The sequence below is a fragment of the Haliotis rubra genome, unplaced genomic scaffold, assembly GCF_003918875.1.
Source record: "Haliotis rubra isolate DU_JTF1 unplaced genomic scaffold, ASM391887v1 Scf171, whole genome shotgun sequence".
Taxonomy (NCBI): Eukaryota; Metazoa; Mollusca; class Gastropoda; order Lepetellida; family Haliotidae; genus Haliotis; species Haliotis rubra.
Window position 1 is genome coordinate 934,504 of NW_025765681.1, and position 27,984 is coordinate 962,487.

The 27,984-nt window shown below is 41.3% G+C and overlaps 1 protein-coding gene across 1 annotated transcript; it reads left to right on the top strand.

Moving 5' to 3' along the window:
* The first annotated feature begins 245 nt into the window (after positions 1-245).
* Positions 246-27,984, top strand: LOC124272629 (putative aminopeptidase W07G4.4). Its single transcript, XM_046707827.1, has 16 exons — positions 246-271; positions 7,226-7,364; positions 8,508-8,579; positions 14,748-14,830; positions 15,102-15,210; positions 15,902-16,023; positions 16,512-16,611; positions 17,556-17,631; positions 18,732-18,817; positions 19,377-19,481; positions 20,677-20,752; positions 21,498-21,616; positions 22,232-22,321; positions 23,548-23,655; positions 24,410-24,544; positions 27,777-27,984. Exons 2-16 carry the CDS (start codon positions 7,227-7,229, stop codon positions 27,900-27,902), a joined length of 1,545 nt encoding a protein of 514 aa, XP_046563783.1. The 5' UTR covers positions 246-271; position 7,226; the 3' UTR covers positions 27,903-27,984.

Sequence of the window (27,984 nt, forward strand, 5' to 3'; positions counted from 1 at the left end):
GTTCGTAATAAGTGTATAATTCGTTGTATACGTATGTTCCTGTACCTTAATCGAATCTGTGTTCTCATTTGTGTTTCTTATCAAATTATCATAAACGATAACACGAATGCAATTTATTTCTGTGTGGTATATATATTAAACTTCTATAAGAATGCAAGGTGCTTGTCGTGACGATTTACAATGCATTGTTGTGGATGTGTTGAGGTTATCCTTGACCTGGTCAGGTGATAATCAGTAGAGTCAGTTCATCTCGTCGCCTCGATTCTGCAAGGTAGGTAGGTGCCCCTGTTGTTAGACAATAGACATGCGCTGCTTCTCGATGTACCCTGCAATGTTTCAGATTTGTATATTTTGTGTATGGAAGTTTCGAGCATGTGTGTTTTGTGTGTGTGTGTGTGAGAGAGAGAGAGAGGGAGAGAGAGAGAGAGACACAGAAAGTGAGAAACAGACTGACATACATAGAGACTGACACCCACCCCCCCACCCCACACACACACATAAAGTGAGAAACAGACTGACATACATAGAGACTCACACACACACATAAAGTGAGAAACAGACTGACATACATAGAGACTGACACACACACATAAAGTGAGAAACAGACTGACATACATAGAGACTGACACACACACACATACACACACACACACACACACACATAAAGTGAGAAACAGACTGACATACATAGAGAGTGACACACACACATAAAGTGAGAAACAGACTGACATACATAGAGACTGACACACACACATAAAGTGAGAAACAGACTGACATACATAGAGATTGACACACACACATAAAGTGAGAAACAGACTGACATACATAGAGACTGACACACACACACATACACACACACATAAAGTGAGAAACAGACTGACATACATAGAGACTGACACACACACACACATAAAGTGAGAAACAGTCTGACATACATAGAGACTGACACACACATACACACATAAAGTGAGAAACAGACTGACATACATACATAGAGACTGACACACACACATAAAGTGAGAAACAGACTGACAAACATAGGGAGTGACACCCCCCACACACACACACACATAAAGTGAGAAACAGACTGACATACATAGAGAGTGACACACACACATAAAGTGAGAAACAGACTGACATACATAGAGACTGACACACACACACATACATAAAGTGAGAAACAGACTGACATACATAGATAGAGACTGACACACACACACACATACACACATAAAGTGAGAAACAGACTGACATACATACATAGAGACTGACACACACACATAAAGTGAGAAACAGACTGACATACATAGAGACTGACACACACACACACACACACACACACACATACACACATAAAGTGAGAAACAGACTGACATACATAGAGACTGACACACACACACATAAAGTGAGAAACAGACTGACATACATAGAGACTGACACACACACACATAAAGTGAGAAACAGACTGACATACATAGAGACTGACACACACACACATACACACACACATAAAGTGAGAAATAGACTGACATACATAGAGACTGACACACACACATAAAGTGAGAAACAGACTGACATACATAGAGACTGACACACACACACACATACACACACACACACATAAAGTGAGAAACAGACTGACATACATAGGGAGTGACACACACACACACCCACACACACACACACATAAAGTGAGAAACAGACTGACATACATAGAGAGTGACACACACATATAAAGTGAGAAACAGACTGACATACATAGAGACACACACACACACACACACATAAAGTGAGAAACAGACTGACATACATAGAGACTGACACACACACACACACACACACACATAAAGTGAGAAACAGACTGACATACATAGAGACTGACACACACACACACACACACACACACATAAAGTGAGAAACAGACTGACATACATAGAGACTGACACACACACATACACACACACACATAAAGTGAGAAACAGACTGACATACATAGGGAGTGACACCACACACACACACACATAAAGTGAGAAACAGATTGACATACATAGGGAGAGAGTGAGACACACACACACACACACATAAAGTGAGAAACAGACTGACATACATAGAGACTGACACACACACATAAAGTGAGAAACAGACTGACATACATAGAGACTGACACACACACACACACATAAAGTGAGAAACAGACTGACATACATAGAGAGTGACACACACACACACACATAAAGTGAGAAACAGACTGACATACATAGAGACTGACACACACACACACACACACACACACACACATATAAAGTGAGAAACAGACTGACATACATAGAGACTGACACACACACACACACATAAAGTGAGAAACAGACTGACATACATAGAGGGGTGACACACACACACACACACACATAAAGTGAGAAACAGATTGACATACATAGGGAGAGAGTGAGACACACACACACACACACACACACACACACACATAAAGTGAGAAACAGACTGACATACATAGGAGAGAGAGAGACACACACACACACACACACACACACACACACACACACACATAAAGTGAGAAACAGACTGACATACATAGGGAGAGAGTGACACACACACACACACATAAAGTGAGAAACAGATTGACATACATAGAAGAAAGAAAGCAGTAGAAGAAAAACAAGCTGGTCATTCCATTAACTAACAATAAACAAAAACGTATTTCTTCAGTACTTACAGCTAAAACTTTCCAACGACAACCTAAACCGTTGCTTCACTCAAGTCTGTCTCCATCTAGTTAATTGACTGTTTTTGACGTGGCAAACGTATTGACCTAAAATTGCGAAAAGCTAAATATTTTTTTAAAATATTTTTTTAGCAGTAACGTATTGTTTCTAAATCCAGTGATACTAATTCATTAATTATGAGTGGAACAAGCACGAATATATACTGACATTAGTTAATCTATTGTGTTTCCCTGTCACGGCTCCCGATTACTGACATATGCGCGCGTTAACTCGAGCGTGATTAGAATATCAGTTATCTCAACTGCCGAGAGTAGCGTCTCCCTCAATAAGCCATCTTGTTTGCTGCCATTTAAGGTAATGTCGGTTTATCAATTTGTATTATATCGCTTTCACTGGATTCTCATACTGGTCCAGTAGCATCAAAACCATCAACTAAAGCTATCTCGATTCCAAATCGAAACAGTTTTAATTTTACGATGTTGTTATTCAAGAATTACATTTCGTACTATCTGCATCCATAATGTTCAATGTTCGATCATAGGCATGGTAGTAGAGAATGCGGGCTTTTGGCGTTTAGTGCTGGGTGGAGTTGACTATGCAGGTAGCTCTAATAAGTGTTCATGCATTTAATTTGTAAATGTTGTGATGGCAATACGATGAGGACGAAGTTCACTTTTTGGTCAGCTGTCCACTATATTCGGATTTACGATATGACTTGTGGGAAAATGTATTAAATATTAACCCTTGTTTACTCTCTTGTCACCTTCTGACCAGGCCACATATATGCTAGGTAAAATGAAATTAATAAAACCTTTAGCTGCATTGGTTACTAAAATGTTTAATAGACGTAAGCGCACTTTGTAGTCATGTAATTAAATATACCACACTCCACTGTTGCTTATAGAATTGTGATATTCTATTCACTAATATCTGTTTTAGGTAGAATGTAGTGGCTTGTCTCATATGCCATATGGCCAGATGTTATATTATATCAAGTGTCTTAAGGTGTCTATGTTTGTGTCATATATAACATGTGACACACAAATAATAACACTCTTTCTTCTCTGTAACCATACGCAAACAGATTCTCTCTCTCTCTAGCACTCTCTCTCTCTCCCTCACCCTCCCCCTCTCTCTCTCTCTCTCTCTCTCTCTCTCTCTCTCTCTCTCTCTCTCTCTCTCTCTCTCTCTCTCAATATGCTGGAATATTGCTCTAAAGCGGCGTAAAATGGCCACTCACCTCGTTATAAGCGTATGTCGTTATGAACGTCGTCACGTTAGCCCTGCAGTGTCATATATACACATTTTAAACTGAAATTCTTCTTTACCTGGCAGATCCTCCGCACAAAATGAAATTTCGAAGTTACCCTTACTTTGGCAGCGAACACTGCTCCATCGATCTAACACGAGGAATCTGGATCTCCTCGTGTTTGATCGATGGAGCATGTTCGCAAGTAAACCCACTGGGTAACTATCGAAATGCTCATTTTGTGCGGAGAGCGCCAGGTAACTAATCGAACCTGGGCCTTCGGCGTGACGAGAGTGAACTCTTTAACCGTTAGGCTTATAAAGAACTGACGGATATTTATTTACCTTTGTGTGCGACTCAACAAACAAATATAAACCGCCTTCAATTACAACAAACGTACATAAAGAGTACAAATGATTACCGATAGCATACAAGATCCTTCTGTCTCGTACACTCTTCGTTGTGACTTTAAATACTATGTTTGGATATACCTCCCAAACTCCCGGCAAGTGAGGAGATATTTTAACGTAGTTTGTGATACTGTTTACCAGTATGTCTCCGTGTTAGCCAGAAAACATTAAACTGTACTATTCTACTTGGAAACAAGATATATACTATGAAGTCGAATTTAGGGTGCGGGAGTCAGGTTTGCATGCCCTACAGTGCTTGCACTCATCGCTGCAGCCGCAAGAAGGCAAAGAGCAGGATGCCAGTTAGACTGTCTCACAGTCCCTGAACCACATTATTTTCTCTACGGCCAAGCCCTCTCTGCAGTGCTAAAGCCCTGAATAAAGCAAGTCTACATTTCCTCAGGTTCAGGAATCTCTGGTCTCCCTGGGGCTCCTTTTCAATTTAAATGGGCTTGTTTGTTACTACCAAATTATATATATTCAGAGACTAAGCATTAGTCTAGATACCAGTCTATCACGTACGTTAAATCATGGAACCGACTATGTTGAATTAAATGCTCCTAGTGAATGATTCCAGTTCCTCATAATGTTCCTTTGTGAAATATGTGTGGATTTTCCATATTTCTTTACATGAGATATTTTCGCACATCAACAAAATACCATAACATGTTACATACCCGGTAAATAGATATTTCTTTTGTTTTTTTGGTTCTCTTTATCAGGATTCAACATTTCCAGGAACTCAACAACAAACTGAAAATGCCAATACCACGAAGCCCCTTAAAATAGGCCTATTGTATCACCAACACACATCAATATTGAGTATTGTCGCACACCCATAAAATGGGTCTATTATCAACAACACGAAACAATATTGTGTTACGTTTACGTATTGTACACCTTGGAGGTCAGGGTGACCCATAGCTGTCTGCACACAAGGGAACCATTAAACTTCTTTGAGTGGCATTTTATAAGTTGGGAAGTACAATATAGAACATTTTTTTTATTAATATAAAGAAGTTGTTATCCATAAAGTTTGTTCTATATTAAACCTTGAATTGTAATGTGTTTTCTATTAAACTGTTTAAATCCTTTGTAACCCATGCCGTAAACACCAATAAAGCCTCACACCTTGCAATGTGTCCAGTGTTACATGTGTCATGTGCGTAACATGTGTCTAGTGGTAAATGTGTGTCTAGGGTTACATATGTGTCCAGTGGTACATATGTGTCCATGGTTAAATGTGTGTGCCCTGTGTTACATGTTAGTTCAATTATACATATGTATCTAGGTTACATACGTGTCCAGCGTTACATGTGTGTGTTCAGTGTTACATGTGTTACATGTGTGTCCAGTGTCACATGTGTGTCCAGTGTTACATTTGTGTCCAGTGTTATGTATATCCTTCCGCTGTTACATGTGTGTGTGTAGTGTTACATGTGTGTGTCGAACGTTACTGGTGTATTTCTAGGCCAGGAGTAAGATACAAAGTTCTGCAAATGCTACCTTGTGGCATTTTCAAAATGGCCGCCAATTTCAACATGCCCACCAAAATCATTAAAATGATTATACAAACAGATATTTTGTCAATAATTACGCCATGTGATATATCAAATGAAAGCTCATCTCACAGGGATTCTAAATATATTGATATCATGCCTTGTGGCATTTTCAAAATGGCCGCCATTGTCCTTAAAATATTCAAAATAATCTCACGAAAATATTTCTTTTTAATTAAATTAACCATATCTTGTGATATCTTAAAAGAAAGCCCTTCTCACAAGGAATCTAAATGTATCACCTTAACACTACACCTACATAAGAGAATTAATTATGGCATGATAACCACACATTTGATGCAGATTTGATTCGTTCCGTTGTTACATGTGTTTCTTGGTTATTATACTTCTTGTTCTCCCGGCCTCAGTCACACTGTTGTTGCAGTAAGCATCAGGGGCGGGTACAGATTTTTGAGGAAGTGGTGTGCACACTATTGGGAAAGGGTGGGGTGGGGTGGGGGGTGCACACTTCATTTTCACCCGTTTTCATGGGTCATTTAATAAACTTTTAAGGAGGGGGGGTTGCGCACTAGTGGTGGTCCGATTAATTGAAACAATCGAAGATTGGTCGCAGTGCCTAAACGACCAAGCAATCGATTATGTTTTCTCATAATCGAACACAACCAATCTTGGAACACTTGTTTGCATCAACAATGTTTTGCACAAGGTTGGTTTTGTCTGTGTCATTAAGTTTACATTTCATAAGCATTACGAGCTCATTCCAAGTCATGATTGAATTTATCTTTAAGAATCCAGGAAATATGTGTTCCTAACATACTAATCATCCTTTAAATATGCGAAATTTGCCTATGGATTTTGTGCAATTTGCAAAAAACCCAAATTACTACATGTTTCTTCTTTATTTTTTTGTGTGTGCATTAACAAAGATAACAGAACATTTGATAAATGACGCTAACCAATTATTTTCGATGATTGATCGGTTGTAATGAACCAATCATCAATTATGAGATTTTAATTCCCAACACTAGTGCGCACCCCTGCACCCCCTCTGGATTCGCCTATGAACATACCTCATGGTTATGGTACTGGTTACATAAACGTTCAACCGGCTGACAATTGTGACTGATTATTTGGACTGCTGCCAGATTCACCCTTGTCACATGCAGGATGTAAGGTACTCGAGGTTACATTCTCGAGGAATGTTGAGTCAGTCGTTGTGAAAACCCAGATTCTAGGAAAAGTTTCTTTTTTATATTTGATTATATTCAATACGTTATCACGACGTTAAAGGTGTCCCACTTGCAGCATGGAGGCCGTCGGTGTAGTCGCTTGTTCAAGTCTCAGTGACGCCTCATATGATGGTGTCGTGGTTGTCACAGACGATGTTGAGAAACTAAGAGGTGCTCTTCAAGTGTTGCAGGCTCCCATACAAGAGTTTGCAAAGGTGAGCAACAAGGGGCCGGTGGTTGAGTGGAAGTGGTGTTCAGAGTCAGTGCCATATAAAACTACATGTACATCCAATTTCTACGATAATAGCCCTTTTAGGCCCATGTTTTTTTAAAGTTAAGGAAGTGTGTCGGGGGAGTTTGGTGTGAAAAGTATCAAAAATCCTCAGATATTTGTAAAGCTAGCCTTTAGTTTTATACTACGTTTCCAATTATTATAATTTCTACCAAGTTCATGAGAATGACTAAAGGAATTGAGAACAATGTTTTGTCAGCATTCTGCTTTGTCCGTACCCCAAGATGACCTTTTACGTTATACGGTGTAGTGCTGTTTTTGGTCCAAATTCACTTTCAGTGGAACTCATCTGCCATGACAATATCTTGTTCATTTCGCAGATTTATCCAGATCACTATGGCCAAAGCATGTTCTTATTAGACTGTCCATTCAACATTACGGAACTGACCTTTCTCCCAATATCTGTTAGCAAATTTAGGTCTTATTAAATCGTCTCGAAAGTGAGCTGAGGTCAAACGCTTGCTGTTGTTAATACATTAGAAAATATATGTATTAGTTAAAACCGCTACAGACTGTTAAACAAATTTTAGCCTTGCCTCAACAATAAGTGTTATAAAATTCACAACAGCTGGAATACGCGTTTTCGGTCAAAATAATGAAATTGATCATATTTCTAAGAATGTGAATAGGCTTTCAACACGTTTTGTATTTGGAAGTTCTTTAAAAATGTTGATAGATGCATGGAACACGAAAAAGTCATGGCAAGCACACGACGGTACAACGTATGCGAATTGTATCATTATGCAGTCTCAGGATCTGTTCCTTATTCAGCAAAACGTAAATTGTAATTTATTTACTTCAACACTTTTTCAAATATAATTTAGTCATGCTGTGTCTTGTCTGATGTGTCAGACGCTCTAAATTTAAAACAAAATATTTAACCATGGAGAATAGAAGGCTGTAGATTATCCCTGGTTTAACCATCGAGCATCAAAAGGCTACGACTTTGCCACCAAAAATAAATATCTCCCAGCCTACACACATATGTTAGAAGAAGCAATGAAAATGTGGTTTTATGATTGTATTTTTCACTTTCGTCAAAAACCATTTTGGCTTCATTTTTCAGCTGGACAAGAACTATGACGACGTGGACGCTGTACATCTGATCTCTACGGACCGTGTTCCATCACAGAGACTGGTATGTATACACAGCAACGACACGCGTGAGTATGGTGGCTGATTAGGGATCGCTTTCCCGTCTCGTGATATCGCTTTCTCGCCTCCGAATTTTAAGGCGAGAAAGCGATGGCCCTAATCAGCCACCATACTAGTCAGCCACCATATACGTGAGCCTTGTTACATGTATATAATGTTACATTTCACTTGTACTAAACGACCTGGGCTCCGTTGTTCAAAACAACCTTATCTCTAAGATTACAACCTTAGACCTTTACTAAGGTTAGCCTCCCGTTGCGCGAAACAACCTTAACTAAGGTTAACCTTAGTTAAGGTTGATAACTAAGGTTGGTCCGACCCAACCTTAGCGTCTCTAAGGTTGGGTAGGGAATATGGCGACTGCTTTTATTTTATACAACGAGATTGAGAGAAGTTTGAGGAAGCAGAAAGTGTACAGAGACAATATCTTTGGTGTAAAGCCCGATAGGTTGCAATGCGTTATATTTAGATAATATTGAGGGCTTGCCCAACCTTTTTAGCAACAATTATGTGAGCCCTGGTTTTTTCACAATGCTAGCTGCGCCCGGACGATTGAAATAACCCCGATGAAACTATTACTCTCTTTTACGCATATCCTCCCTGACATTGCAACGTTTCTTGTAGACTGACGCTTACTCTCTGAATGCATATAATTTTGATAGAAACCAACAATTAAAAAGGAGACCAAGTGAGATGGGAGAATCAGAACCTGACGAAATCTAGACTTGCTTTATTTAGAGCTTAAGCATTGCTGAAAGGGCTAGACAAAAGGGAAAATAATGTAGTTCAGGGCATGGGCGGATCTAGAAGGTGGATCTCCCCTCAAGCCCATCTCTCGCCACCGACCCGTGAAGGTCCGGGTTAGAATTAACCTTCAGTAACCCATGCTTGTCGTAAGAGGCGACTAACGGGATTGGGTGGTCAGGCCCGCTGACTTGGTTGACACATGTCATCGGTTCCCAGTTGCGCAGTTCGTGCTGTTGATCACTGGATTATCTGGTCCAGACTAGATGTATTACAGACCGCCGCCGTATAGCTGGAATAGTGATGAGTGCGGCGTAAATCTAAACTCACTCACTCACTCTCTCCACCGGATGTTTTGCCCCTGATGGGGAGCATTTCCCCCTAACCTTTGGACTGCATAATTTATGTGCATGTCCCCTTCCGCCCCTACATGGATTGTGAGACAGGCTACGTTTCTTGTTCCCTGTGTAAGTACTGGTGTAAATCCACTTAAGGTGAAGAGTTAGACCACTCAACAATAACGTTAACTTTTTCAAACGCTTTAAGCCAGGAACGAGGAAATGGGTACTGGAAGTTTAATAATTCCTTGTTGTTAAATCCTGAATATGGAAACTTAGTCAGAACTATTTTAAATGACACTGTTCAGGAATACTCAACAGAAAAAATGGATAACTTTAAAAACACTGAAAATATTAAACTTACAATTTCCAACTCCTTATTTCTAGAAACATTATTAATGAAAATCCGAGGAAAGACCATATCTTTTTCATCCTACATAAAGAAAACAAAGGTAAAACAAACAGAAGAACTAGAATTAAAAATAAAACAGGTCGAAGATACTATTCGAAAAAACTTCCAAAACATTAATGAAGAACTTTTGAATGAACTATCAAAATATAAGAAAGAAATGGAAGAAATTAAAAGTGAGGAAATGAAAGGAATACAAATCCGAAACCGAATTCTTTGGTATGAAGAAGGAGAAAAACCTTCAAAATATTTCTGCCATCTAGAAAATAGGAATTTCTCAAAAAAATCAATTAATAAGATAATAACTAATGATAAGAACGAAATCACTGACAGCAAATCAATACTGAATGAAGTCAAACTATTTCATAAAATTCTCTATGCTTCTCAGGAACAATATAAGGGAGAAGACTGCTTAAAGGATATTAAAACTCCAACTTTAAACAAAACACTAAGAGATTAACTTGAAAGAGAAATCAGTTTGGATTAAATTAGCAATGCTGTTTACAGGATGAAGAATATTAAAAGCCCTGGGATTGATGGATTTCCTATTGATTTCTTTAATTTTTTTGGAAAGAATTAAACATTTGGATCTATAGATTTATTAAAGAAGTATCAACAAAAAATGAAATGTCTTTGAATATGAAAAGGGGTGTTATCACCTGTATTCCAAAACCCCCAAAAGATAGAACATTTCTTAAAAATTGGAGGCCAGTCACTTTACTTAATGCTATTTTAAAAATTATCAGCTCCTGCATTGCACATAGATTAAAAACTACTTTAGATGAACTTATTCACTCTAACCAAACTGGTTTTATACCGGGTAGGACTATTAGTGAAAATACAAGATTGTTATATGATATAATGTTTGAAACAAAGAAACAAAACATTCCTGGTTTGCTGATTCTGATTGACTTTGAAAAAGCGTTTGACACTGTTTCAAAAGATTTTATCAACCTGGTTTTACATAAACTTGAACTTGGCCCTGAAATGATAAGATGGATAAATATATTAACCTATGAAACAACATCTTGTGTTATCCAACATGGTAATCTATCCGAGTTCTTTGCAAATGAAAGGGGATGTAGACAGGGAGACCCACTATCCCCATATCTTTTCCTTTTTGTGGCTGAGATTCTCGGTTGCATGATAAGAAATAATGAAAACATCAAAGGTATTGTCATCAATCATAATGAATATAAACTGGATCAATATGCCGATGATACTGAACTATTTCTTGATGGAACTGAAGAGAGTTTGTACTCTGCTATTGACACAATTAATAAGTTTTACAAAATGTCAGGCTTGAAAATTAATTTAGACAAATCAAAAGCAATCTGGATTGGATCCAAAGCTAAATCTATGGATAAAGTATGTAATGATCTGAAAATTGAATGGGTAATTGGTGAATTTGATGTGCTAGGTATTAAATTTACACCAGATCTTAAAGACTTATGGGTAATCAACACAAGAAAGAGACTGGAGGGAATTAATAGACTCTTAGCATCTTGGAGAAAAAGAAATTAAACACTTATTGGTAAAATAACAGTAATAAAAACTCTAGCAATCTCCAAATTGGTCTATATTTTCAATTCCTTGCCAAACCCACCAGCAGAATTTATCACGTCCCTTGACAAAATGTCTTTTAAATTTATTTGGAATGACAAGAATGATAAAATAAAAAGGAACGTAATTAAAAACAACTATGAAGAAGGAGGTTTGAGAATGATTGATGCAAAAACATTTATAGACGCTTTGAAATTATCTACTTTAAGACAGTATTGCAAAAGAGGTGATAAGAATAATCCATGCAAAATATCTTTTAAAGACATATTTAATTTCGGAGCAAATTCTGAAACTTACTTTAAGATTGAAAATCCTTTTTGGCGTGATGTGCTAAAAGCATGGCAACTATTCCACAAAAAACATTATATTGACCCTAATAACATTAATGAAATTCTATCCCAACCATTATGGTTTAATCATAATTTTTAAAATTCATTAAACTTCATAAAGAACTGGGCAGATAAAGGGATTATAAATATTAGGGATATTTGTGATGAAACTGGATTATTGTCAATAGAATCTTTAAAAGAAATATATGGTATCAAAGGCATTTTTTTACATTATGAATATTTACTACATGTATGACCTCACTCTTGGAAAAATACTCTTAACCACTGTCATTTAATACCAGTCAGGGATTTAAATATTAACCAATGTCAGATATATCTAGTAAAAACATCTAAAGGCTGCAGGACTTTTTATGATAAACTTATTTCCAATGATATACACCCAAATATGTGTAATAAATGGCAGCTGCTATTTCCTGAAATAGACTTTGATTGGAAAAATATATTTACAGCATACAGAAAAGGATTGCAAGACACAAAACTTTTAGATTTTCAATGTAGATTTCTACAAGGAGTTATTTATACAAAAAGAGAATTGCTTAAGATGAAAAAGGTTGATAGCAGTCTATGTTGTTTCTGCAATGATCTAAATGAGAGTGTTTGTCATGTGTACTGGGAATGTCAGGAGACACAAACTTTTTGGAAACCCTACAAATTTGGCTTAACAATTTATACCCTCATCCACTGCTATTATCAAAACATATGGTTTGGTTTGGTACTCAACATCATAATATATTACTAAATCACATCATCATTGCAGCAAAAAGACACATTTACGTATGCAGTATTAAAAATACGCATCCAAACATAGCTCTATTTATAAAAACTTTGAAAGAAATATTCTTTGTGGAAAACCATATATGCAAAAGAAATAATAAAATAGAACATTTCAATCATAAATGGGGTCTTCTCTTCCCAGTACTTTGATGAATTTAAAATGTATCCAATTTACCTGAGGTCATATTTCTCTTTTATTGACTTATATATTAACATGATATTGACATAATACCTGTACATCATCCATCTGTCTGTACATCACTGTTCTACATATCATGACATTGTAATCATGGGAACCAATAAAAATAAAAAAATCAACCTTACGGGGGTGTATATACAGGAGTGGTATCTTGAGCCTGTTAACTGAGTATGATGTCGTTATAAGTGAGTTTAGTTTTACGCCGCTTTTAGCAATATTCCAGCAATATCACGTCGGGGGACACCAGAAATGGGCTTCACACATTTTACACATGTGGGGAATCGAACACAGGTGTTCGTCGTGAAGAGCAAACGTTTCAACTACTAGGCTACCCCTTGTCATTTTAAGGGGCATTATTACAAATACATCAAATTTCATCAGAATGAATGAAAACTTCATCACACAGGCCATAGTGGCGATGCGAAATCGTGACTATTTTGTATCCAGCCTAATTATCACATAAATATATTAGCCACAGGTACACAGTCATATGTTTCCACGTGACTGTACGTGAACTGTAGTTGAAATATGCCGGTGAGCGACCATGTATTTCAACAGTTATAATCTGACAGTACAGAAAAACGTGATGTTAAAGTTAATCAGATAAGTACGTAAACTGCCCAACAAGTGTTTTAACTGTGTAAGCACGCCCGTATGTATTTACTTTGTGTGTCTATTTTTCATCTTCATCCTCAGCTTGGTGGAGTGCAGCGGGCGGAACAACTTTTCACAAATTGTGCAACGTATTTTATGTGATTCTAAATTTTGTATCACTTGATTACTTGGCTATGGTCTTTAAAAGAATGTATAATGTAGAACGAGTCGATTTGCTTCGAAACATTTTTTGAAATACACATCAACCTCACCTGTGATCTTTATGTTTGGCAAGCGTAAGAGTACTTTTGCATCACATCGGGACAGACATTTCCTCCCCAGAGGGGGAAATTGAGAAAAAAGTTTTTATCATTTCACCCGAATGAAAACAGAAAAAAATAAATGTTCGACAAGCTGATCATGCAAGATGTACGTACAAAGAAAGTTTCTTCATGCATCTGTTCACTTAACGGTCTTCTGGTACCCTGGCTTGTATAGTAAGATTGGTAGGTTTAACGCCGCACTCAGCAAAACTCCAGCTATAAGGCAACGGTCTGTTAATAATCGAGTCTGAACCAAACAATTCAGTGATCAACAGCATTAACATCGATCTATGCAATTGGGATACGATGACATGTGTCAACCAAGTCAGCGAGCCTGCGACCACCCGATCCCATTAGTCGCCTCTTACGACAAGCATTGGTTGCTGAAGATCAATTCTAACCCGGATCTACAAGGGTGGCTTGTAGTAAGAGGAAATTATTGTCGTGAGAAGCGACTAATGACACAGAGTGCACATCTGTACCTTCTCTAGCTAGTCTAAATTGAATTACAATTACCAATTACATAAATTAAATTCCTACTCTTCTCACTGCAAATATGACACTTTTGTCTCATTTTGGTCGTCTTGCCACAATCTATTTACAATGCACATACATAATGTATTTAAGTTGTTTTATATATTACAAATATGCCGACCTGTTAAATGTGTATGAAATGCTATACCCAGATCAAAAAGAAATAAAGTGATAAAAATTGTGGCACCAAGTGGTCCCATTTCTCGTCTTCGTGGAGGTTGGTGAGGGGCGATGCACAAGAGGGGCACGGGTCGGTATTCGATCTGTCCCGGAATATCACGAGTGGGTCACGAAAGATTTCAGAAGTTTCATTGATTCTTCAGATTTTCGCCCCGACTGGCCCCGTCACGCGGGATTATGATGACGTCAGACGCTACGGGGAGGCGGCCACCAAAGGCATCAAAAGGTATTCAGGTTCTAGCCCACGACCACAGTATGGTGCTGACGAACCAAATAATGTCATAATGAAAAGGATCGTAATCACGATCATCGGATCCTGGCACATCTAACGGGGACAACCATGCACAGAACTGCATTCTTATCAACAATGGCGGATCGTTCAGTAACATATATGGCATTCTTTGAAAGTCCTAACTAATAAATATTTCTTGTTTCATAGTTTCATAAACGTACACATCTTCTGTTTTAATCTATAATGAATACTGTTTGGTCTGCAGATGTCTCCAGTGTGGATGTAAGCGCCCCCTTCTGGTATGCACCGGAAACGAGAAATTCCCCGACGCATGCGCTGTGGCGGCTCTTGGGGCTCTTCAGGCTCTCTATGTGGTAGGCTGATAAGAAAACATAGAAACAAACACGCTATAGCATTCTTTTACATATAAGAAACGCAATAGGAATGTTTGTCATATCTCAGGCGACTGTGATATTGTTATTACTTATATGCGCCTTCTGATTAAAAACTGTTATATTGTGAATATGGGCACAATGTGTTAAGCCCACGTGATATTTATTCTAAAAGCGGCCTTCTGATCACAGAAAAATGAGTTCCTAACTCATAGTTGTCAACAGGTTTTTAATAAGATAATTACATGTAATTGAGTGAGTCGGGTTTTACGCCGCTTTTAGCAATATCCATCAACATCACTACGGGGGCACCAGAAATGGGCTTCACACATTGTACCGGAATCAAACCCGGGCCTTCGGCGTGACGAGCCAACGCTTTAACCACTAGGCTACCCCCACTACGCCTGTATCGAGTGAATTGCTTGGGTTTGAACCACGGTTCCGACCATACACATGATCCTTGATCCCTTATTGGAAGCTGCAGGTTGGACAGTCAGTTGAAACTCAAATAAAAGACATGGGATAAAATCCTGTGTCGCTGATCTTCCCTGCGTCTATTTTCCATCAGGAATGATTTTGAGTGGAGGTGGTGTTCGAGGTAAAGCAAGTTAGGATCAACACCTGATAATAAGTTGCTGATGTCGTAATCTGAGGATCGATGTTGTTTGTGCAGCCTTTAGAGGTATGTGAGGGTCGCCCAGAAAAGAAGCAGAAGGCGGAGGTGTTGGGGCTGTTCTGTGCTGATGGACAAGGGGAGGCAACTGCTGCCACTGCTGAAGCCGTTGAGAAGGGGAGGTAAGCTTGGCCCTTGTATGACCATAAAAAAACTTGAGCAACCGATCTGCTAGACTATTGCGAAATCTTTGAAAATGTATAAGTTTTATACCGACAAATGACTCCATATCAATTAAAAAAAGCTTCAGAACCTGAGAAAAATCTAGACTTGCTTTATTGATGCATTAGTTTGACAGAAAGGGGTGTTTGAAGAGATATTAATAATGGTTCAGGCACTGTGAGTGAGTGAGTATGGTTTTACGCCGCTTCGGCAATTTTCCAGCAATATCAGCGGGGGACACCAGTTCAGGGACTGTGAAACAGACTGCCTGACTGCCCATCTGTCGGTTTGATTGTCTCTTCGTTTAATCGTTCGTTCGTTCGTTCGTTCGTTCGTTCTCATTTGTTTGCATGTTTAATTGTCCCTCGTTTTATTACCATCTGTTCGTCCGTCCTTAAGTTCGATTGTTCGTTCATTCATCTTTTATCTATATTTAAATAATTTCCAGAATTGTGACTCGTGACATTGGTGGATCTGACCCTGAGCGGATGGCTGCTCCCCGAGTTGAAGAATATGTGCGCAAAACCTTTGAAGGGACATGCATTAAGGTAAGCCATATGCCTATAAATTAGCTAACGACAGAGATTATTATATACAGTGACTGTTTCAATAGACTGATACATGTGCCTTACGCTATTTTATACAATGACTACGTTTTAATGAACTGAATCTCTTACTTGTTGCAGCTATATACAAGGAAGCATGTTTCAATAGACTGATACACGTGCCTTGTGGTATTATATACAAGGACTGCCTTTATAAATGAAGTGATCCCTATCTTATACAAAACTGTTTCAAAAGCTATTACACGTGTGTCTTTGTGCTACTATATCCAAGACGTATGTTTGAGTAGACCGATACGCGCGTCTTTGTGCTACTATATCCAAGACGTATCTTTGAGTAGACTGATACGCGTGTCTTTGCGCTACTATATCCAAGACGTATGTTGGAGTAGACTGATACGCGTGTCTTTGTGCTGCTATATCCAAGACGTATGTTTGAGTAGACTGATACGCATGTCTTTGTGCTACTATATCCAAGACGTATGTTTGAGTAGACTGATACGCGTGTCTTTGTGCTACTATATCCAAGACGTATGTTGGAGTAGACTGATACGCGTGTCTTTGTGCTGCTATATCCAAGACGTATGTTTGAGTAGACTGATACGCGTGTCTTTGTGCTGCTATACCCAAGACGTATGTTTGAGTAGACTGATACGTGTGTCTTTGTGCTACTATATCCAAGACGTATGTTTGAGTAGACTGATACGCGTGTCTTTGTGCTACTATATCCAAGACGTATGTTTGAGTAGACTGATACGCGTGTCTTTGTGCTGCTATATCCAAGACGTATGTTTGAGTAGACTGATACGCGCGTCTTTGTGCTACTATATCCAAGACGTATGTTTGAGTAGACTGATACGCGTGTCTTTGTGCTACTATATCCAAGACGTATGTTTGAGTAGACTGATACGCGTGTCTGTATGTTTCAGTTGGAAGTTGAGTCGGATCGGGCGGTCCTGGAGCGGGATTATCCATGTGTGGCCGCTGTTGACCGGGCCGCCAGATGTCAGTACATACATTTTTATAGTCTGTATCACAGTCCCTGAACCACATACTACTGCCTAGCCCTCTTAGTCTGTCTCACAGTCCCTCATCCACATTATGTTCCCTACTGCCTAGCCCTCCTGGTCTGTATCACAGTCCCGGAACCACACCATTTTCCCTACTGCTTAGCCAACCCTGCAATGCTCAGGCCCTAAAGCAAGTTTAGATTTCCTCAGGTTCAGGATTTCCTATCTCTCTGGGTATTTGTTATTATCAAAATAATATAATATATTCAGACACTGTGCGTTAGTCTAACACGTTTATCAGGATGGCGTACCCCCTTTTAGCAATATTCCAGCAACATCACGGCGGTGGACACCAGAAACAAGATTCACACGTTGTACCCATGTGGGGAATCGAACCCCGGTCATCGGCGTGACGAGCAGACGCTTTGACCACTACTCTACCGACCGCCCATCGTTAACTTTAATGCACACGTGGCTATTACCGAAGATATTGAATGTACGTTCTCCCAGTAACTAGCTGTAGCTTTGTGGTTAAAGCGTCCGCTCGTCACGACAAAGGAACGGGTTTGATTCCTCACTTGAATACAACATGTGAAGAAAGTGCCTCGATTTATATCAGTTATTTCACTTTCATTAAACAGAAATCAAATGCCATATTAATTGTTGTTACCCTTGAACGTGTATGACAAGGGTGAAGTGAACTGACGCTGTGGTTAGTGACCTACGGCATGATGGCGCCGGGATGGTATAGTGGTTGAACGTTTCCTCGTCACGCCGAACATCCGGGTTCTACCCAGATGTCATATGATGACATGTGTCAACCAAGTCAGCGAGCCTGACCACCCGATCGAGTTAGTCGCCTCTTACGACAAGCATGGCTGTTGAAGGCCAATATTCTAACCCGGACCTTCGCGGGTCGACTGTGAGACAGACTACTTAATGCCGTGCTGTAGGTATTGGGGTCAATGGGAAGGTAATGCTGAGTCTATGTCTTCTTGGGTCAAAACAACCAGACATTTCACCTTCTAAGTGTACTAGGACCCGGACCTTCACGGGTCGACGGTGCAGTGTAATGATATTTATGACATATTTCAGTTGTCCCCCGTCACCACGCTCGACTCATCTTCCTGGAGTACAAGGGGGAGGGTGACATCAAGAAAACCATGTTCCTGGTCGGGAAGGTAAGCCTAACCATTGGGTTTGCTAGTTGTTTCACGCCGCACTCAGCAATATTCCAGCTATATGGCGGCGATCTGTAAATAATAGAGTCTGGACCAGACTATCCAGTGATCAACACCATGATCAACGATCTAAATAATTGGGATACGATGTCATGTGTCAACCAAGTCAGCGAGCATGACCACCTGATCCCGTTTGTCGCTTCTTGCGACAGGCATGGGTTTCTGAATACCAATTCTAACCCGGATCTTCACGGGTGCGTGGCCTTGGACCTGTAGACACTGTTTGGCAACATGATCTCGAGCTTAAGTAACAGTAAAGAATTTGACTGGCTTTTAGCGTCAATCTGTTTTCTGTTGAACCAAAATTAAAGAACGAACACAGACATTTTGTTGATACAGGTTTTCCTGCGCTTCCTTATTACAATGTAAACTGAAAACAGGGGGACGTTTCGTGATTTCTTTACTGGCTGAACGGGGCGTAAATAAGGTTACACGTTTTGATTTTCGTATAGAAATCAGGTGTGCCACCCAACCCCTTAACGCTGTTGTATCCACACAGGGAGTCACCTACGACACCGGCGGCGCTGACATCAAAGCCGGCGGCAACATGGCCGGCATGCACAGGGACAAGTGTGGCGCAGCGGCCGTCGCCGGATTCTTCAAGGTCGGTCACGTTGATGATCCTGTTTGTCTGTTTAATGCCGCACACGCTTTTGTCTCAACGCACGGTGTCCTCCCATTTGTGAGAACTCCCAGTTGTGAGACACATTAATTAATGGTTCAGTGCACACAGGTGGTGCTTCCCCATCCCTACGATGAAAGTGGGAACAGCCCTGTTGCTGAAGAGTACCCGCAGGAGGCATAGTTCATTAATGAGCATTAAAGAGCATTTATTGTTTTTCAATAAAGAACAAGTTAAATACTGAAATACTGAAAAAGATTATCATTATATTTACACAGAAGAAATAGTTAATTACTTTATCTTTTAAGTTACCTCCACAAGATTCAGTTAAATAGCTAATCCCTAATTAGCTGGGGTTAATCTATTCTATCAGATAGGGGAGTAAGGTGTGTTTTCTTTGCTACTTACCTACTCCACTGTCTCACAACTGGGAGTCTCACAACTGGGAGTTCTCACAAATGGGAGTAGACCATCCTGGCCATTTAAACCCTTCCGTTACACGCGTGAGGCTCGGGTTCAGGCTCTGATTTTGCTGGTAGATCTGAACGGGAAATACAGGATGAAAACCTACATTAACATTTTATGGAAAACGTGCCTAAGACGTTACTTTGGTAAATTTGTGAGTGAGTGAGTTTAGTTTTACGCCGCTTTTAGCAATATTAAAGCAATACATCGGTTGATACCAGAAATGGGCTTCATAATTGTACAAAACGTGGAAAATCGAACCCCGGTCAGCGGCCTTACGAGCGAACGCTTTAGCCACTAGGCTACCACACTGCCCCCGCAGGTCGTAGACTGACTGACTGAGTTTGGTTTTACGCCGCTTTTAGCAATATGCCAGCAACATCACGGCGGGGGACACCAGAAATGGGCTTCACACATTCTGCCCATGTGGGGATTCGAACCCGGATCTTCGGCGTGACGAGCCAACGCTTTGACCATTAGGCTACGCCACCGCCCCGCAGGTCGTAGAAGTATACGAGCACGGGTATGATGTGTACAGACAAGAGCCACTGCGATGGATCTGGGGTTCTAAACACTGTCATGGTCAGTCCTCAAGACTCGTACGACGGCCATGTTGAAAAACTATGTAGAGGTTTAAGCAAAGTGGTAAATACATGCATGACCAAAACTAACAAGTGAAACAAGTTTTCGGGAACACTTTCCTTTGTTACAGATTCTGTCGATCCTGAAACCCCCTGGCATCAGGGTGAGGGGTGCGTTGGGCATGGTGAGGAACAGTGTGGGTGCAGGTATGTAATCCCAGCTATTCTTTGTTTGATTGTGTATTTTTGTTTGTCTGTTTGTTGTTTAACGCCGGACAATATTCCAGCCATATTACAATAGAACTGTTGTCTATAACTAATCGTGTCTTGCCCACAGGCCCTCGTGTCTTTGCGAGGATTAAAAATTTAAGATATTGTTTTTGAGATGATCCCGACTAAACATACTTCACAGTACAATACATAATGACGTCATAATGTATTGTACTGTGAAGCATTTCGAGTCGGGGGTCATCTCAAATTTTTATATATAATTTTTTTTAAATTTAATCCTCGCAAAGACACGAGTGCCTGTGGTCTTGTCCCGAACAATCCAGTGATTGACATCATGAGCATCGATCTACACAATTATAAAACGATGACATGCATGAAACAAATCAGCTGAACACCGATCCTATAAATCGCCTGTTCCGACAAGCATGGGTTGCTGAAGACCAAAATTCTTACCCGTGTCTTCGCGGGTATCCTCAAGTGGTGATAGTATAAATGTATTATATACTACTGGGTGGTAGCACAGAATTTGTCTCGCTCATGAGTGTAATTTGATTGGGCGACAATTCGAGCGTTGTGTCATTGCGGACTCGAAACGACGATATTTAAGCCAACAGAATGTAGACAACTGTCTAATCGAATGCGGAAATTTATGAACCATTCATCTTCAGAGACTTTGATTTTCGACATGTTGTCAAATTGCCTCCGCTGTGCTGTGTTTCAGAGTGCTACGTGGCTGATGAGATCGTGACGTCACGCGCGGGGGTGAGGGTGAGAGTCGGGAACACGGACGCCGAGGGGAGGATGGTGATGACTGATCTCCTCTGCAAATTCAAGGAAGAGGTAGGCAACTTGACTTCAGAGACATTTTCTTAAGATGTTCGGGTTAACGGTTGTTTTTAACACAAAAATTCGACCCTCTTTTTAAGATATACCTGGACCACATTTGCCACGGGCGCCGTACGATAAAGTAGTCTACGATTTTCCGTAGGATTGTTTAGGCATCGTCGGTGACCGCGGGTTACGACGTTTGTGTTCACACTGTCTACGGGCATCGTGCGATTTCCTGGGGAAAGGCCGAGGCACCATGGCAAGGCTGCCGCACGGCCATCATGCGGCTGCCGTGGGATGACCGTACAATGTCCGCGTGATTTCACGGGCACCGCACGGAGGCCGCACGGTGATCATGCGGTAGCCGTGCGATGGCCTTGCGAATATCCCACGATCGCCATACGATTTTTTTTCGGGTACACTTGTAGGTAAATTTTGACAGAATAAATCATTTTGCGTTTGTATGTTTCTGGTTTTGTTACTATTACCTCATTTGACACCACAATTTCAACAGTATGGCGTACCCTCTTTTATAGCAATATTCCACCAACTTTATCGCATATATGTTATTTTTGTAATTCGTAAAACGTGCAAACATTTATCATAGTTTGCTTTTCAACCCCTCAGGCAAGCGAGCCAGGTGTTGTCAACCCCCACATCTTCACCATCGCCACCCTCACGGGCCACGCCAAGAGGACCTGCGGTGACGCCTACTCGGTGAGTGAAGACACTGGGATCCGTTTTCCGATCTGCGGGGGAGATCAGTTTCGGAGACGCATAACTACTCGTGTCATTCCGTGGCAACTTGCAGGTTGCAGTGGTGACGAATCTGGGAGAGGTCCTACTTCCTGTGTCGTCCATGACTGCAAAAATTCCAATAGGCGATATCAATTCCGAATATTAACTCTGATATCGCCAATAGTGATTTTCAATGAGTCCAATTTTATTCTTGAAACGTGTTATTTGCTGCTACTGCGAGCTGAATGACAAACCTAGAATATGAGCTGGGCCCACTTCCACAAAGCGATCTTAGTGCTAAGATTGTCGTAAGGCTAATGTTTTAGGACTTACACGTGTCTTAACACTAAGATTTCTTTGCTGAACGGATCTTTATCTTAAAGAGAGCAAATCAAAGCAGATTCAATTCAAGTCATTCGAACTCCGTAAAGTTTAACCCAAGAGTTGACGATACCGCATTATTTTCCCTTCGGTCCAGTCCTTTCTGCAATGATAAAACCCTAAATGGAGCATCCAGAAGTCTATATTTCCTCAGGTTCAGAAATCTCAAATCTCACTGGGGCTCCTTTCATTTGAAATAGAGTTGTTTGTTGCTGTCAAAAATATATATTTTCAGATACTAAAGCGTTAGTTAAATGCGTCCGTTGGAGACAAGTGTTTACGTTGTACGTTTAACAACAGACTGACACAGGAAAATTCTCTAAGCAAAAAATGTCAAAATTACCCAAAGTGCGACAATGCAGCAATGCGACAACGCGAAGATGTCCCTTCTAGGATTCCATACGATCGAGACTGAAATCGTGTTACGTTACCGGGAGAACATGGAAATGGTTGCACTGCTCGTTTGGGGTTATTCGTCGTCGTCGTTGTTGTTGTTTTGTTCTCTTTTGAATATTTGAGAAAGACTCACTCACTCACTCACTCACTCACTCTGACATGAAGGTAGGACTTCCTTCAAATATAATATAATTTTCATGATTGTAACCAGGGAATAGTGATAGACATACACTTACTTATTACAAACGGTCCACAATTAGGACTGGGCTCGGATAAGCATTAGAGTGACAGTTTGATTTGAACAGTACTGTAGCGCAGTTAGAACACAAACAACAGATTAAGTCCACGAAGTCTGTAGGTATGGTTAGCGCATGGAGAAGAAGCTTGTTCTATATTGTCTGGTATCACTATGCTCCATATGTGCACAGATTATCATGGACAACGGGCCAGCGGGAGAGGTGGACACGGCACATGCCATACAGCGTTCTGGAGACAGGTTCGGGGACCCCCTTGAGGTGTCGACCATCAGGAGAGAGGTAGTACTGAGCAACAAGTGTTTTGTCAGTTTGTAGATTGAAGCCTAGCGTGACACATTTTGTCAAAACAATGCAATTGATCACATTCTGACATGTCTTGTGTCTTGAACATCAATGGGAAACGTGACGAACGCAAGGCGGTACAACATAAGCGAATTGCTGAATTTTACAATTTTTGCAAGGATACCGGTGTATCACTGTACGTTGCTGGAATATTGCTTAAAGCGGCCTAAAACTAACTCACTCACTCGTACAACAACGGTGGGAATCGTTGCTCATAATATCGATCACTGGATTGTCTGGTCCAGATTGTCATTTGCAGCTCTCCTTAATATAGTTTGAACATTGCTGCAACATGGTATCGGTAAACAACATACACACAAAATATTTAACATGGTGTCCAACTAATGAGGGTCTCTACTTCAGTTGTTCTTGTCGCCGTCTTCGTTATTAATAGGTAACATCGTCGTCGTCGTCATGATCATCACCATCATCGTCGTCGTCAATATTATCACTATTACCATTATAATCTTCATCATCATTGTAACAATCATTATCATCATCGTCGTCGTGATTATTATCACGATTATCATTTTTCTTCTGCATTATAACAACCATCATCACCATCATCGGCGTCGTCATTATTGTCTATTATCATTTGTCATTGTCGTCGTCGTCATTATTATCATTATTGTTTTCATCATTGTAACAATCATCATCATCGTAACAATCATGATCATTATCATCATGACAGGACTACACCATCCACAAGGGGAAGTCGGAGTACGAGGATACTCTGCAATGCCAGGTTGGTGTGAGTGCCCCGCAAGTCAGCAGAGGTCACCAGTCTCCAGCAGCCTACATGATGATGGCATCAGGGCTTGACAAGGTATGGCGGCCATATTTATGCCATCTTGTTTCTCCTGTAGGATTATGGTGTCCACAAAGGGAGGTCGGAGTATGAGGACACACTCCAGTGCGTGATCCGTAACCCTGGTCCTTGGCTGCATAGAGGACATCAGTCCCCAGCTGCTTTCATGATGATAGCGTCTGGTTTGGACCAGGTATATATAGGCGGGTGATGCATGGACCAGGTATATATAGGAGGGTGATGCATGGACCAGGTATATATAGGCGGGTGATGCATGGACCAGGTATATATAGGCGGGTGATGCATGGACCAGGTATATATAGGCGGGTGATGCATGGACCAGGTATATATAGACGGGTGATGCATGGACCAGGTATATGAGGCGGGTGATGCATGGACCAGCGATATATATAGGCGGGTGATGCATGGATCAGGTATATATAGGCGGGTGGTACATGGACCAGGTATATATAGGCGGGTGATGCATGGACCAGGTATATATAGGCGGGGGTGATGCATGGACCAGGTATATATAGGCGGGTGATGCATGGACCAGGTATATATAGGCGGGTGATGCATGGACCAGGTATATATTGGCGAGTGATGCATGGACCAGATAGGTATATATAGGCGGGTGATGCATGGACCAGGTATATATAGGCGGGTGATGCATGGACCAGGTATATATAGGCGGGTGATGCATGGACCAGGTATATATAGGCGGGTGATGCATGGACCAGGTATATATAGGCGGGTGATGCATGGACCAGGTATATATAGGCGGGTGATGCATGGACCAGGTATATATAGGCGGGTGATGCATGGACCAGGTATATATAGGCGGGTGATGCATGGACCAGGTATATATAGGCGGGTGATGCATGGACCAGGTATATATAGGCGGGTGATGCATGGACCAGGTATATATAGGAGGGTGATGCATGGACCAGGTATATATAGGCGGGTGATGCATGGACCAGGTATATATAGGCGGGTGATGCATGGACCAGGTATATATAGGCGGGTGATGCATGGACCAGGTATATATAGGCGGGTGATGCATGGACCAGGTATATATAGGCGGGTGATGCATGGACCAGGTATATATATATATAGGCGGGTAATGCATGGACCAGGTATATATAGGCGGGTGATGCATGGACCAGGTATATATAGGCGGGTGATGCATGGACCAGGTATATATAGGCGGGTGATGCATGGACCAGGTATATATAGGCGGGTGATGCATGGACCAGGTATATATAGGGACCAGGGTGATGCATGGACCAGGTATATATAGGCGGGTGATGCATGGACCAGGTATATATAGGCGGGTGATGCATGGACCAGGTATATATAGGCGGGTGATGCATGGACCAGGTATATATAGGTGGGTGGTGATGCATGGACCAGGTATATATAGGCGGGTGGTGCATGGACCAGGTATATGTAGGCGGGTAGTGCATGGACCAGGTGTATGTAGGAGTGTGATGCATGGACCAGGTATATATAGGCGGGTGGCAGTGCATGGACCAGGTATATATAGGCTAGTGGCAGTGCATGGACCAGGTATATATAGGCTAGTGGCAGTCCATGGACCAGGTATATATAGGCTAGTGGCAGTGCATGGACCAGGTATATATAGGCTAGTGGCAGTCCATGGACCAGGTATATATAGGCTAGTGGCAGTGCATGGACCAGGTATATATAGGCTAGTGGCAGTGCATGGACCAGGTATATATAGGCTAGTGGCAGTGCATGGACCAGGTATATATAGGCTAGTGGCAGTGCATGGACCAGGTATATATAGGCTAGTGGCAGTGCAGATGCATGGACCAGGTATATATAGGCTAGTGGCAGTGCATGGACCAGGTATATATAGGCTAGTGGCAGTGCATGGACCAGGTATATATAGGCTAGTGGCAGTCCATGGACCAGGTATATATAGGCTAGTGGCAGTGCATGGACCAGGTATATATATGGGCTAGTGGCAGTCCATGGACCAGGTATATATAGGCTAGTGGCAGTGCATGGACCAGGTATATATAGGCTAGTGGCAGTGCATGGACCAGGGTATATATAGGCTAGTGGCAGTCCATGGACCAGGTATATATAGGCTAGTGGCAGTGCATGGACCAGGTATATATAGGCTGAGTGGCAGTGCATGGACCAGGTATATATAGGCTAGTGGCAGTCCATGGACCAGGTATATATAGGCGAGTGGCAGTGCATGGACCAGGTATATATAGGCTAGTGGCAGTCCATGGACCAGGTATATATAGGCTAGTGGCAGTCCATGGACCAGGTATATATAGGCGAGTGGCAGTGCATGGACCAGGTATATATAGGCTAGTGGCAGTGCATGGACCAGGTATATATAGGCTAGTGGCAGTGCATGGACCAGGTATATATAGGCGGGCTGCAGTCCATGGACCAGGTATATAGAGGCTAGTGGCAGTGCATGGACCAGGTATATATAGGCTAGTGGCAGTGCATGGACCAGGTATATATAGGCTAGTGGCAGTGCATGGACCAGGTATATATAGGCTGAGTGGCAGTGCATGGACCAGGTATATATAGGCTAGTGGCGGTGCATGGACCAGGTATATATAGGCTGGCAGTGCATGGACCAGGTATATATAGGCTAGTGGCAGTCCATGGACCAGGTATATATAGGCGAGTGGCAGTGCATGGACCAGGTATATATAGGCTAGTGGCAGTGCATGGACAAAGGTATATATAGGCGAGTGGCAGTGCATGGACCAGGTATATATATAGGCTAGTGGCAGTGCATGGACCAGGTATATATAGGCTAGTGGCAGTGCATGGACCAGGTATATATAGGCTAGTGGCAGTGCATGGACCAGGTATATATAGGCGAGTGGCAGTCCATGGACCAGGTATATATAGGCTAGTGGCAGTGCATGGACCAGGTATATATAGGCTAGTGGCAGTGCATGGACCAGGTATATATAGGCGGGTGGCAGTCCATGGACCAGGTATATAGAGGCTAGTGGCAGTGCATGGACCACGTATATATAGGCTAGTGGCAGTGCATGGACCAGGTATATATAGGCTAGTGGCAGTGCATGGACCAGGTATATATAGGCTAGTGGCAGGCCTTTCGTTGAATCTCGATACAACTGTTAACATCAACTACTGTACGGAGACGAAGGTTTCGTGTATTTAATATCTGTAGCAAAACCCGTATTCACACTGAATATAATGATTTGATCTTTATGTATTCCAGCATGGCAAAGACTCTGCGACACCCCTGAAATACTCCCACATCGACATCGCGGGGTCAAGTGGGCCCTACCCTGGGGTCCCCACAGCGGCCCCTGTCGTGGCCCTGGCAGCTCAGTTTGTCATGTAGGATCTCCTGGGTGCCCGGCTGTCCTAAAGGGATCTCCGGTTGACCGGATGCGTTCATGTTCGTGAAGACGCGGTTCCCAAAA